This window comes from Phascolarctos cinereus, unplaced genomic scaffold, assembly GCF_003287225.1.
Source record: "Phascolarctos cinereus isolate Bilbo 61053 unplaced genomic scaffold, phaCin_HiC Scaffold_4;HRSCAF=312, whole genome shotgun sequence".
In the NCBI taxonomy this organism is placed as follows: Eukaryota; Metazoa; Chordata; class Mammalia; order Diprotodontia; family Phascolarctidae; genus Phascolarctos; species Phascolarctos cinereus.
The window spans coordinates 110997030-111011517 of NW_027555847.1; the positions used below are offsets into that span (position 1 = coordinate 110997030).

At 34.5% G+C, this 14488-nt stretch overlaps 1 protein-coding gene across 28 annotated transcripts in view; it reads left to right on the forward strand.

The window, feature by feature from the left end:
* The window catches only part of MPDZ (multiple PDZ domain crumbs cell polarity complex component), a 225062-nt gene that overhangs the window by 99789 nt on the left and 110785 nt on the right, over positions 1 to 14488 (forward strand). For 22 of the 28 annotated variants that reach the window (XM_020969728.1, XM_078152490.1, XM_078152491.1 and 19 more), the window contains 6 exons: positions 83 to 186; positions 1626 to 1772; positions 3165 to 3329; positions 4843 to 5031; positions 7634 to 7843; positions 10880 to 10996. In XM_020969728.1, the coding sequence (XP_020825387.1) occupies positions 83 to 186; positions 1626 to 1772; positions 3165 to 3329; positions 4843 to 5031; positions 7634 to 7843; positions 10880 to 10996 (932 nt within the window). The remainder of the gene's footprint in view (positions 1 to 82; positions 187 to 1625; positions 1773 to 3164; positions 3330 to 4842; positions 5032 to 7633; positions 7844 to 10879; positions 10997 to 14488) is intronic. The other 6 variants (XM_020969737.2, XM_078152498.1, XM_078152497.1 and 3 more) reach the window with 3 other exon arrangements.

Consider the following 14488-nt stretch of genomic DNA (forward strand, 5'->3'; position numbering starts at 1 on the left):
TGATAAATGAGTTAACTTTGTACCAAATTTCAAGATGTGAAAAATGTTATAGTCAATTAAATAATGGTTTTAATTATTTTAGACCATCAGCTACCAGAAGAAGTAGAAGTTGATGAAGGACAGTTTGAAGAAGCAAAATTGCGGAATAAGTGGCAAAGGATTATGGGCCTTAATTATGAAATAGTGGTACGTTAACCTTTATGTCCTGATTTTAGCATTTTTTTAATAGATAATCTGGCAAATTTGACAGTAGACTTATTATTTTAATAGTAATATAATATTCCAGTTTCACATAAGGAAATACAAAGGACTAAAGAATTATTCAAGTAATATGGAACTTTTTTATATTAACAACAATAATCCATTATTATCCTTTGTAATTTGGTCCTAGTCCAATGGTAAATGTCTGGCCTTTGGGGAAGACTAAAATTTCTAGTGCTGATCTGGGCTCTGGAGTCAATTTCTTTTTAAAAGGCTGATTAAAAAGAAGAAAATAAAATAAATGGGGAGGAGAAAGTAGTGAATCCTCCTAAAGCTGAAGTTTCCAAATTCACATAATTCATCAACTTTGCAAACTTTGATTAGTACAAAAGAGATGTTCCAACAATAAATGGTTAGAACCATGAATTACTTTTTCTAACTCTTCTGAAGCCATAGAGACATGAAGCTTTTTTATTTGCCTTTGCATAATTGTGAGATCCTCAGGCTTTGGCAGGAACAATCAGGTATTGGGTTAGATGATACTCTTGGTAGGGTTCAAGTTCCTATGGATTAGAGAGAAAATGGATCATTTTAGCAAACACAACCCTAATTATGTGGCACATAATTACAAAAAACTTTCAAGATCTTTCTCTGAGACTTTCATAGTGCTTACTTACACAAAAATAAGTCCTATTAAGGTAGTGAGATGCAGTGGAAAGAACATTGAATTTGTAGTCATTAGACCTAACTTCCTACTTGGTGCAAACTTGTTCAATCCCTTTGACTTATTGAGTCTCATTTTCCTCATCTGTAAAATAAGGGTATTGGACTTGTTGATCTCTAAGATCTCTTCATATTCTAGAGCTTTTGAGGTTTATAAGTAGTGCTTTAATTTCTGATTATGTGTCACTAGGGAAAAAGAAGAAAAAAATACATTAGCTTTTGTTAATTAAAAAAAAATATATCTCCAGCAAGAAGGAACTCTCCCTGTAATGCAGAATGGATAGCTCTTCCGTAAGTAACTCCAGAAGCTTATGGCCAATCTTGACTGCCACTGATACTGGGACTTGGAGCTAAGGTTAATTCCAGAAACTTATGGACATCAGTGATCTTTCCAATGGGAACATAACAATTTCAGCAGCATTCTGATGACTCTGTCTATCTCTGTCTGTTGGTCTGTCTGTTTCCTTCCCTCCTTCCCTCTATATATTTCTTTCTCTCTCTCTCTCTTTCTCCCCCCCATGTATAAACATATACACATATATGCATATATGTGTATATGTAGTATATAATTATATATAATTTTATTATTAATTCATTTAATCAGTTATTATATTAAATAATTTTAGTTGATACACTTTATCTTTACATCACAGTTATTTATAGGGGGGAAATAAAAATATATATGATATCTGTCCTTCTAGGTTGCCCACATGAACAAGTTCAGTGAGAGCAGTGGGTTGGGAATAAGCTTGGAAGCAACTGTGGGCCATCATTTCATCAGATCTGTTCTACCCGAAGGGCCTGTTGGACACAGTGGGAAGTTTTTCAGTGGAGATGAACTACTGGAAGTAAGAAATTGTTTCTGTTTTCTTCCTTAAATAAGTTTCTGAAAAAAGCAATAGAGAATTTCTTTTCAGGTATGTATTGAACAGAACAATCATCATCATCATTATTTATGTTGTGATTTTCAGAATGCTATACAAATATAATTTCATTTGATCTTTACAGCAACCTTGGGAGGAACATGAGGTACTTTCACCCATTTTATAGGTTAGGGAACATACTGAGAGAGGTTAAGTGATTTGCCTAATATTGTATACAGTTAGTCATTGTCTCAGGCAGAATTTTTGAACTCAGGCTTTCCTTGAGCTCAAGTCTAGTGTTCTAGCCATTGTGCTATTTAATTATCTCCAGGACGACCTTTGGGGTTCCTTCCAACTCAAATTCTCTAAATTTGTGATTCTTTAAGACTTGGAGTATTACCTTAAAGGCACATTAAGGACTAAACTACAAAAACTCTAAACTCACAGAAAAAAAAATCTATATCATGTATATATTTATTTTCAGAACTAAATCGCAACATTTTATGTTCAAGAAAATTTAATAAACTTTTTGTACCTCTATCCCATTCCATCCCTAAGTACCCTTTTCATCTACCTCCCAACCTTCACCTCTCCCTTCATAGATATAATTCAATACAGAGAGTACCTGTGTACTCTCTTTACTGCCTATTGTGTACCTGACCTTGGGTAAATCATTTCAGTCTCTGAGCTTCAATTTCCTTATATGTACAATGAGGGGGCTGAACCAAATGATAGCTAAGGTTCCTTTTGCTCTGAAGTCTTGTGATAATATCTGTATTCCTCATTTTGCCTCTGAGATTCTTAATCTGGCAGAAGAAATGTGGATAAAAAGGAGGTAAGAGCTGATGATTTTATAATACAGCTTTTCCCTTTGACTTTTTATTTTGTGATGACAGGTAATCTCTCAGAAGTTTAAACCAACCAAAGAATCTCCTGACATTCTTTTATATATGAATTTGAATTAGACTGCAGTGTACCAACCTTGCCCAAAGCAATCTAAGCTCCAGCTGAAAGGGGTAAACAGTCATGGACTATTTCTAATCATTACAGATCTTCAATAAATATGAAATCATTTGTGGATAGGTTGCATATAAGATGCAAGAAAGTAACACTTAATTTGTGAAATAGTATATACTTTATTTGATGTTAAGACATGTTTTTCCATGGGCCATTGTGGCATCTCTCTCTCTCTCTCTCTCCTCTCTCTCTCTCTCTCTCTCTCTCTCTCTCTCTCTCTCTCTCTCTCTCTCTATATATATATATATATATATATATATATATATATATATATATATATATATACACACACACACACACATATATGTATATACATATATATATGTATATGTATACATATTTTTTTTCCCTTTTGAACAGGTGAATGGAATAACTTTACTTGGTGAAAATCACAAAGATGTGGTGAATATTTTAAAAGAGCTTCCAATTCAAGTGGCAATGGTTTGCTGTCGTCCGCTTGCTTTACCTGTTAACCAGGATGAGTTGGAGAGGTTGAATCTCTCTGATATCCATTTAACAGGAAAGGTATTTTACTTACTCTCATTTGACTAATAGCTACTTCACATGATTCGTAGTCTAACAGATCACATAGTAAACATTTAATAAATGTTTATTGAATTGAATTATTTTAGATAGGCTCCACTTATACATTCATGTTAAGCATATTTTCACATTAGTAATGATGAGCTATGAGAAGGAAGAAATAAAACAAAATAACAAAAGAAAAGGAGAGTAAATAGTGTGCTTCCATCTGCATTCAGATTCCACACTTCTTTTTCTGGATGTGGATAGCATTTCCTTGAATTGAATTCTTGATTGTGTGTTTTGAGTTTCGACTTGTTTGTAATATATGAAGGTGGGCTTTATCCCAGTAATATATCTTACACTACAGAATTTATATCTTTAAAATATGGAAAAATTGAACTCAAGCCATTACACTATTATCAAATTTCTATATTATACATCCTACTGTTTTCCTTTATATACATTCTACTCCATTAGAAAAAAATGTAAGAAAACAGAGACCATCTATTCTTTGGAAGAGCAGTAGAAGCAGTTTTTAAAATTGAAAGGTAGAGACTGTATGATTTGTGTTATAATTTGCTCCTCCTTCAAGTAGTATCTAACAGGAAAAAATATATTTTAGATACTTATCCTTTGAGATTATATAGAAAATTTTGAAGAGTGTTTCAGCATAAAGGGAAAGCTTCAGAAGACCAGCACTTCGAGCTATGTACTAATACTGAAGCTGCATTAGATATTTTGGAAGTCAAAGGAACAGTTTGCTACTGGTCAGAGGCCTAGACTCTGTCACTTACCCGTGTAAGCATGGAGAAGCCAATTAGCCTCTCCAAGCCTCAGTTTCCTTATCAGTAAAATAGAGGTTTGACTAGAAAATGGGGAAAGGTACCACTCAGCTTTATAACTGTGATTCTGTACATGAGAACTGCAGTGGCATCCACCTAGAGGAAGACTTCTTACATTTTAGGTCGATTCTTTGTAGAGTATTTAAGGGATATAGACAAGAATCATATAGGATTACTATGTCTGAATATGTTACTATCTTAAGCAAAGCAAGAAATTAACCCACTTCAGAAGGATCATAGATCCATTGAAGTGCTAAAATATTGAACTAATATTATTAAATCAAAACAGTCATTTTACTGCTGCGTATTTTGTAAAATGACCCAATACAAAATAGCATGTAAAAATTATTTTCTACATGCTTTATGTCTTATGTACCAATCCAGTTTCTCCTGAATTATTTCCTACTTGTGCTTTAAAATGTCACTAAACTCTTTATGTCTTTAATACTTAATAGCATAGACTTCTATCCTTCTTTAAAAAATTGGATCATTTTTATTAATTGCTTTCATGATTCTAGAAGTGCCAAAATATTAGCTGACCCTTTGGCGATTTTTCCTTTAGCTATTTTGTTTTCTATCTCAGAGGCCTTGGATTTTCCCTTTTCCTGTGGGTACAATATATCTCTTGATCTTGTGTTTCTGAAATAAGAGCTCTCTGTTCTTTTCTGCAGCCTCATGTAGACCTCGGTGAATTCATTGGCTCATCAGAGACAGAGGATACTGCTTTTGACATGACTGTTGTGGGTCAGACTACAGAAGAGGTGCAAGGATCATCATTGGCAATGTGGGAAACCAACATTCAGCATATTGAGCTGGAAAAGCGGAGCATAGGACTTGGTTTTAGCATATTAGACTATCAGGTAACATATACTCATTTCAACAGAATCAGTCTGCTTTTTTTTGAAGGTAATATTCATGATCAAATAATACCTTTGAGACCAAAGAGAAGCTAAAGCTATATATTATTTTATGTACAATAGACAGTAGCAAATTTAAGTTTTCTTTCTGTGAATATTTCCAAATAGTAGTTGTATTATTATTATTAACTAGTAGTGTTGTTTTCTAAAAGAATTTCTATTAGCAGAGAGAAAATGTTGACATAACAAGCATTTATTTTATGGTATAACTCTTGATAAAATAAAGGAATAATATAGTTTATATTACAGGAATATTAGGAATTGATTTTATTTTACTAATATGCATTTTGTAGATTGCATTTAAGTGAATTTATGCAAAATTTTGAGTTGTATGTACTGTACTCCAATCTATGTTCATACTTGAAAAGTGAAATATTCATCTTTTAATTAGTCTTTTGCATGAGTGATGTATTTGACATTTGGTATAACATATCTATATATTTATATCCATATAAATGTATATTAAGCTGTTAGTTTCATAAGTTTGAATAGATCTTTGATTGTACTTTATGATGGCCAAGCATCATATGAGCCATTTCTTATATTCTGCAGTTAAATTGCCTGAATAGGAAAGTCTATCTGATAGACTGCAACTGTATCTCTTCATTAATTAATGCCAAACAACAGAGCTAGCTTAGATGACGCCATAAAGTCATATAAGATGCAAGGTCTCTCAATGCTGCCTAGTTTCTAAGTCCTGCCTCCAGCTAGAGCCATGCACCATTATTGCTTTGCTAGTTATTATTTTGTGGTTCCTTTTCACCTTTATTTTTCAGCTTAATATATGAAAGCATTTTTTAAAACAAAATTAGATTATTATCTTCACTGGGTAGTTATAGTGATGGTTTTAAAGGGCTGTCATAGGCAAAATAGCTTTTATGATATAACATATGGCAAGTGTTCCTGAAGCTAAGAGCAGAGAGAAAGCCTTCATCAGCTCTCAGATCCAGAAATCACTGAAACTGTGTGTGTGTGTTTTGCAGTGTGTTTCAGCTTGAGCATCCAAGAAATATTTTCAAGGTGGTCAAAGTTTTTGGCTAGTCCCCAAAAAGGGGCCTCATACTCTTTACCTGGGACAGGGAGAAGGAAAACAGATCATTTGTGCCTTTATTTGCCATGGATAGAGGACTTTCGTTTTTAGCCAGACTCAAAAGTTCTAATGTTCATATTAGAGCATTTGCTTTGCTAATTGTTGTAAAAGTTAACATCAAAATTTATCCTCTTTGGGACAAAGCAATGTGCCACTTCTGTGATTCACAGACTGCCTATGGTCCAAATACACCTGCATTCCATGATGCTTTTCCACTCGATCCCTCTGTGCCTCCCGCCTTCATTACTGAACTTAAGGCTTCTCTACCTTTGTCTGACCCAACTATGCCCATTCCATCTAGTTCGGCATATTTAATTTATTCCCTGCTTGTACCTACCAGACCTTTCTGCTCTCACTTTGCTGATCCATCCCTGATCACTTAGCTCTGAATTCCACCAGTTGGTGGCCTTCCATGTTCTGTGGCACATGGTTTCTTTTCTGAAATTGACAGTGCAGAACTGTGAGGCATAGCACAGAGAAGGTGTACAGGCTTTGGGTATTCTAGGTATTTTGATTTTACTCTGCTGTTTATATAAAAAAAACATGTATGTGTTTCTATGGCTTAACACAAATATTTGCTGATCTTATTTCTTGTTTGCTGCAGACACTTATTATTTATCCTCTGCTGTGTATAAGGCAATATAGTTTAGTGGATGGAGGGCTGAACTTGAATTCTGAAAGACCTGGGTTCATGTTTTGCCTCAGACACTTATTTGTATTTTGACCCCTGTCAAGTCACTTTACTAACCACAATTTACAAGCAATTCCCTAAATCTTATCTAATCTGTGCTGGGATACAAAGAAAAGTAAAAACACAGTCCCTGCACTCAAGAATCCCACATTCAATAGATGAATAAATAAACAAAAAAAAATACATATATAATAGTAGAGGAGACTGGAAAAGGACCTAGCAGGAGGTGTGATTTTGAGCAGAGTTGGGAAGAAAGCCAGAGAAACCAGGAGGAGATAAGGAAGTAGCAGTCTGTTGATTGGGCATCTAGATAACATAGTGGTTATAGCACTGGTTTTTGGATTCAGGAAGACCTGAATTCTAATTCTGCTTCTGACTTCTAGAATTTTTGTGACCCTAGGCAATTCACTTACTTTTATTAGGCCTCTGTCTATTCATCTGTAAAATAACAGAACTGGATGTAAAAACCTCCAATGTCCATTCAGTTCTAAAGTTGTGATTCTATGAGGGCGTTTCCTATTTGGGAGGAAATCACAGATCCTTTGAGTAACACGTATAGGATCCAGAAAGAACCATGAATAATTTGCAGCACAGTTACAGGAAATTTATTCCAGATAGTAAAGAGTATATTATTAAATAGTTTAAAAAAGTTTAAAGAGAAATACTCAAAATAATTATCTAGCCATTATTCCTTAAAATTAGAAGTTTTCCTAAATAAACTGTGTTCTTCACCTTCCTCACTGTTTCTGGTCTCTGTGCATCAGGATCCAGTTGACCCTGCTCGCACAGTCATTGTAATTCGCTCATTAGTGCCTGGTGGTGTCGCTGAACAGGATGGAAGACTTCTTCCTGGGGACCGGCTTATGTTCGTCAATGATGTTAACTTGGAAAATGGCAGTCTCGAAGAAGCTGTGCAAGCCCTGAAAGGAGCGCCATCAGGAACCGTGAGAATTGGAGTTACTAAACCTCTCCCTGTAAGAGTTTTGGTTATGTTGATTTTGTTATCTCTTTTCCAGGGGAAATGGGCTTTATACTCACTTTGATATTAAGGTGTTATCTTGAACAATGAAAATTTGTCCTTATAATTTATATAATAATTTCCATCAGTAACAGACAAAAAATCCCAACCACTCGTGAGTATTTTATTTATGTGTGTATTTGCTAATGATAGATACTAATAGAATCACATAAACATTTTGACTAATGATTAGTGTGTACTAATTAATACAAATGAATGTTGGGGAACACTAGAGTGAATGCTAGAAAAGTATTAATAATCTCCCCAGAGGTCTTGGGATCTGCTTCATTCCCAGTGACAGAAATTCCTTTCACCTAGTGGTTCTATGACCTTGATTTGGTTAAACTGTGTGGTTGCTACTATGCTGGAAAAGTGAATATGCCATACTTTTTGCAATAGATATCATCCTGTAAAGTTATGAATTCATTTTAGTTTTGAAAGCTGAACCATATTTAAAATATCTTAGGTAAGCTAAAGTCAGCGAGGCTCACCATGAGAAAGCTGGCCACAGGGAAAGTTTGCAGTTTACATCATGATGATGGGGGAGGGTTGATATGTGTGTGTGTGTGTGTGTGTGTGTTTACACACATGTATGTAGGGGCCAATGAAATAATGAATCTTAAAGTAGTAAAAGAAAGAGAGCTTGCTAGTTTAAAGAATTTTATGAAGTATAAAATTGTCTAGCAAGATGAATTTGAATCCTCAAATTTTACTGTTTTGAAAAATAAGCAATATTCAAATGTTACATTTGCATAGAGTGAGGTATACCTACAATGCATTCTATATGTAAGAGGAAAGACAGTACTCATATAGAGAGAGTTTATAAATAAAAGTATTTATTAGGAGATAGAGACTAGACCTGTGATAATTTCATAGATACAAGGAAATCCCAGAAGAGGAGATTCCTTCTTCTAATGCATGTTGGCAACTTCTTTGCAATCTACATAGAGTCTTGGAGAATTGCCTAGTGCTCTGAGGGGCAGTGTGGCTTATTGAGGGACAAGCAGTAAGTGTTTATCAGAGATAAAACTTGAACTTAGGTATTCATAGCTCTGAGGCCAGCTTTCTACCCATTATTTCATAATGCTGCTGTATCATTTAAATAGAATGATTAACAAAACATATTACAATTATATAGCATAAAGGATAAATAACTATCTGCAGGTAGAGATGCTTCTGCATTGATAAAGAGATGCTTCTCAGACTGCCCATTCTGTGGCAAATAATTCATATTATCCACAGGTTGCTTGCGAACACATCATCAATTAATTGTGGTACAGCAAATAATATTACAAAAGAAATCATTGAGGCACTTATTTAGAAAATTGATTCCAATGTACCAGTGACTGAAAAAAATTCATTTTGTCAGGTTGTCACCAACAATAACCAAGGTACGATTGAATCATTAAGCTTTTCATTCTAGTCATACTGGCATATACACATAGTAGAAGATTTTTTTTAATTAAAAAGAATTTAATAGAGCACAAAGGTGTGTGTGTCATCTGTGTCCCTGTGTGTGTGTGTGTGTGTGTGTGTGTGTGTGTGTGTGTGTGTGTGTGTATTGTGGACCTATGATTTTATTGTAGTAAGAAATCCCAGATATGCACCCAAACAACTCCTCTGTAACTTACAGTGTTAAAGAGTTGGCTAGGGGGTAGACAGAGGCAAGCATTGTTGTAATGGATAGCTGGCTGGTCTCAGAGGCTGCTTCAGATCCCACTCAGACACTTACTAGCAATTAACTTTGAGAAAGTCATTAAACCTCTCTGTACCTCAGTTTTCTGATTTCTAAAATGAGGATAATAATAGCACCTGCCTCACAGGGTGGTCATGAGGCTCAAATAAAATAACATATGGAAAAACACTTTGCAAATCTTAAAGTGCAAGCCATGTAAATGCAAGCCATTATTATTTTTATGAGAAGTTAAATTATATTTCCCAGGTTGGGCTAAACTGTCTGTTACGGCACATAGTAAAGTCAAATAAATGATATTTTGTTGACTCATATCCTTCTTGAATAATGAAAAGGAAAAATAACACTGTCAGTTCAACGAACATTTCTTGTAAACCTACTATGTGCAAAGCACTGTGCTTAAGGAGCTGTTATTTCATGATTTCTTAAGTACTTCTGCACTGTGCTAAAGCATCTCATTTCATAAAAATTGTTTAGTTTCCATTTTAATAGTTATTGTTTCTTTACTCAGAAGGGATAATAGATGAAGTTGGGGCTGAAATTTGTTTCATACAATTTTTAAAAGATAATCATTTATGGGGGAATTTAAATTTAAAAGCTGAAAGACTTAAAAAAAACTGATGAAATTTAAATTTAAAAACTGATAAAATAAGAATGTTATATTATATTAGAAGTAAATGATCTATGATCATAAGTTCATTAAATAACAAGTGAAGGAGATGATAGTTATAAAAATTCAGTACTTCAAATTATTTATTGAGTGTTTTCTCTCTAAATTCAGATTTGTGTTTTTTTCTTTTGTTATTGAAAATTTCTGTAAATGCTAGATGTACAGAATGAGAGGTTTTCAGAAATGGCCAGGTGTTGATTTGTTTTTTGTGACTGTTCTTCTTTGTTACAAATTGAGATGGGGTGGATATTTTTTTGAGAAGGGAGAATTCTGAGGACAAAGGGCAGTACTTATAGTGACTTTTAAAAAAAGAAAAAAAAGTCTCTCAAAGACACAGAAGAGAGCAGAACGAAGTTTAGAAGGGGACGTGGACAAGCAATGCAGTGTTGAAACTACTACATTAAATTTAACATACACTCAGAAATTTAAGAAGTAACATAGTTTTTTCATATGTAATCATCTTTTTATGTTCTGTGTATATGGAAATGTTTATATTTGTTTATGTTTGTCAAAAGAATAATCAAAAAAAAGAAAAAAATTTTAAATGGAAAAACTTCCCCAACATGAATTTCTTTGCATATCCTTTTCAATGGCTATTCATCCAACTCTGAGCTTCATTCTTTCTGCAGCTTTCACCAGAAGAAGGTTATGTTTCTGCTAAGGAAGATCCCTTTTTCTACACAGCATACTCATTTGAGGAGGAAGGGCCGACTGATGTGGCTCTCTTCCATGCTGAGGTAGCTCTGGTCAGTGCCCAAATTTACCAAGCCTTCTTTCAGAGTCCTTTCTTGGCTTAAATGATTGCTTTGCTGAGCACTGTGATAGACTAATGTAATAGGCTTGTGCTAGTTCTTCACTTATTTGATTTTTAAAAATTTTAAGCCTGGCCAATTCATCCTACCCCTGCTATAAGGTGAAGTAAGAAAAAAACCACACACATATATGATATATATAATTATCATATATATGTGTATACATATGTATGTATGTATATATATATATATGTGTGTGTGTGTGTGTGTGTGTATGTGTGTACTATGTGGGAAATTAGTTTGCTGATATTTGAGGGAGAAATGTAATTAATAGCATATTAAGGTATAATATAATTCACTTTAAACTCGTTTTCTAAAATTGATTATTTTAAACCTTCTTTTCTGTTCTTTCATTATGTACCACTGTCAGTCTCTTTAATATGCCACTAGCTATATTTTCTTGTTGCTGTCATGATGTTTGCAGTTTAGTATAGATTAATCAGCAAAATTCTATTATAAGAGAAGAGCCAGTCACTTATTATGCAATGTGACATGCCCAAATCATATACATTTGGCTCTATTTTTGATTATGGATAAGGAAGCTGTCAAAAAAAAAAGTGAGTGGGTGGGGCAGAGAGAAATCTCATGCTTTATGTAATCACCAAAGTAAATTTTGATGCTTTAGTGTAAAAATTAAGGTAAAGACTTTCTGTGCACTCTGTCCTTGGAGAAAGGAAATGTATAAATGTAATAAATAGAAAATTTAGCAGTACATTTAGCGCTAAGGGCCAGGTTGTCTTCCTACCTAACCTTTTTGGCATACATTTTTGTAAACTTACTTGGTCTAATGTGTTGTACTGTATTGCATTTGGATGTCTTCTTTAAACCATTCACATTTAGTAAACACATTTTTGGTGTCAGCTTTAGAATACATTAAATACTTCATCATAAGTTTTTAGCATACTGTTGGTCATCTGAATTTCTTGCTTTAAATAAGAGCATAACTTATTATAGTTCTATATTCTTCAGTTACATGTATCTATGCTGATGCTCATTTTAAGAGAAAATGACTATCTGAGAGATGGGAAGTAGAATATTTTATCCCTGGAATAGTCCAGCTTGGCTAGAATATAGAGCGCTTAAAGAGGAGGAATTCAGAATCATTTTTGAAAGGTTGTTTGTAGCCAGACTGTGGATGACATTATATGTAATGCTGAGACTGAGGAGTTTGTATTTAATTACAGAGACCTTGGGAAGTCTCTGAGTCAGAAATTTTTAATCCGAGGTCCATGAACTTGTTTAAAAAATAATTTAACAACTGTGTTTCAATATAATTGGCTTCTTTTTTGATCCTCTATATTTTATTTTATTCATTTAAGTTGTTTTTAGAATGGGTCTGTAGGCTTCACCAGAGTGCTAACAGAGTCCATGATGCAAAGAAAAAAGATTGTTTTTGCTCTAAATATTTTTGAGTGGATGAGTAATATAGATCTCTGCCTTAGGATGATGATTTTGATAAAGATGTATTAGAGAAGAGAGAAAACAGGGAAGCCAAGTAGAAGGCTATTAAAGTAGTATAGGCAAGAGATGATGAAGTTCTGCCTGGAGGAGTGGCAGAGACAAGGGGATAGATGAGATCAGTATCATGGAGGTCACATCAGAAAGACTTGGCAATTGATTGGCTATGGTAAGGGAGATTAAAGGAAAAGAAACAGTCAAGGATTGATTAAACCTGGGTGATTGGCAGTATGCTAGTGCCTATAATAGAAGAGAGGAAGTTTGGAATAGGTGAAGGTTTAGGGGAAAAGATAATGAGTTCTGATGTGAACATGTGGAACTTGAGATGATATTGGGAAATACAGGAGGAGATGTCCAGCAGGCAGTTGGTGATACTCTACAAGTTCAGAAGAAGTATTAGAGCATGGTTTGATGACAGATTGATTGATTGATAGATGGTAGGTAGAAAGATAAAGAAATTTGAGAGCCATTAACTCATCAGGAGCTGATGAACTCACTAAAGAAGAGAAAAATAGAGGGGACAAAGAAGAGAGCCCAGGACTGGACCTTGGAGGATAGACAAGGTGTGGGAAATGGAAGCTTCTACATTCTTTGTTTCAGGTTCCGCATCCCTAAGAAAGTTAAAAGGAAATAAGAAGGAAAATGTTGTAAGTATAGAAATTACTATGGACCATGGGAATTCCTCAAGAATAAATTATACCATAGTAACGTTTAAGTAAGCTTTAAAAATCATTTTTCATAACCAATCTTGTGTTGTAGGTTCAGTTCAAATCAATTCATGGTACAACCTACCATGTGCTAGGCACTTGTACATGTTTTCTCACTTCAATAAATCCATTTATAAATTTATTGACCTTTTGCAAACTCCAAAGCTTAGTTGACTTCAACTGAAAGCAACTTTATTTTTCAAGCATTTTTCCCCAAGGATAACAATACACTCACTCCATTCTACTCTGGAATGCCTTGTCCCTTAACCTATCTTAAATGGTTCTTTACTGTTTTTGTGATAAAATATACACTTCTCCTGCCATTTAAAGAGAATCCCCATATGCTCTTCCTGCCTGATTTCATACCATTCTTTCCTGTGCTGTGCATTCCACCCAAGCTAGATTACAAGTTACTTCTCAAATTCTTTGTTATATTTCACATGACAAATGGTCGTAGTGGTTGAAGACATGCTCACACCTCATAATTTTTGATGTTGTTGACCTCCTGAAATTTTCCTAAAATATTTTTCTTTCCCTTATTGTTTTTGTTACTAAGCACATACTTGCATTATCTGTGTATGTGCCATGTCGCCTCAGTAGACTAAGCACCAAAGACCGCTTCCTTTGTGTCTCACATCTTAGGCAGCCAACATAGCGCCTTACCCAGAGAGGTACTTAATCAATATTTGTGGAATTGAATTAAATCGTATCATATCTAAAGCAACAGATTTTCAGGAAGAAATGACAGGCATACAGTAAATCATCTTCCTTCTGCCACTGTTATTCTCCAGTAACACCATTAAAGATAAGAGAGGCAGTGTGGCATAGGAGATAGAGAGTTGCCCTTGAATCTAGAAAGATCTGAGTTCAGTTCTCGCCTGTGAAAGATACTGACAGTGTGACCTTGCACAAATTACTTAATTTTTCAATGCTGTAGGAATTTCTTTGAGACTAGAAGTTGTAGAGGAGATGGCTGACCAGCCTCGATAAAGGGAGTTTTCTGTTTCTGGAGTTCCCTATTCCGGTGAAATTGCAGGTCCACTTCCTGACCCTTATCCCTACATAAATAAATCCTATTGTAATGTCACATCTCCTGTCCGTAATATCCTTAGTTTCATCCTCCAAGGATGCTCCTAGCTTATTGTCCACTTAGAATGAAGCCATTCCGTGCTCAGAAAACAAATCAAACCAAAAACAAAACAAAAGAAAAGAAAAAACAAAAAAACTGATGCCTCTGTTCTTATCTATGGAACTAATTTAA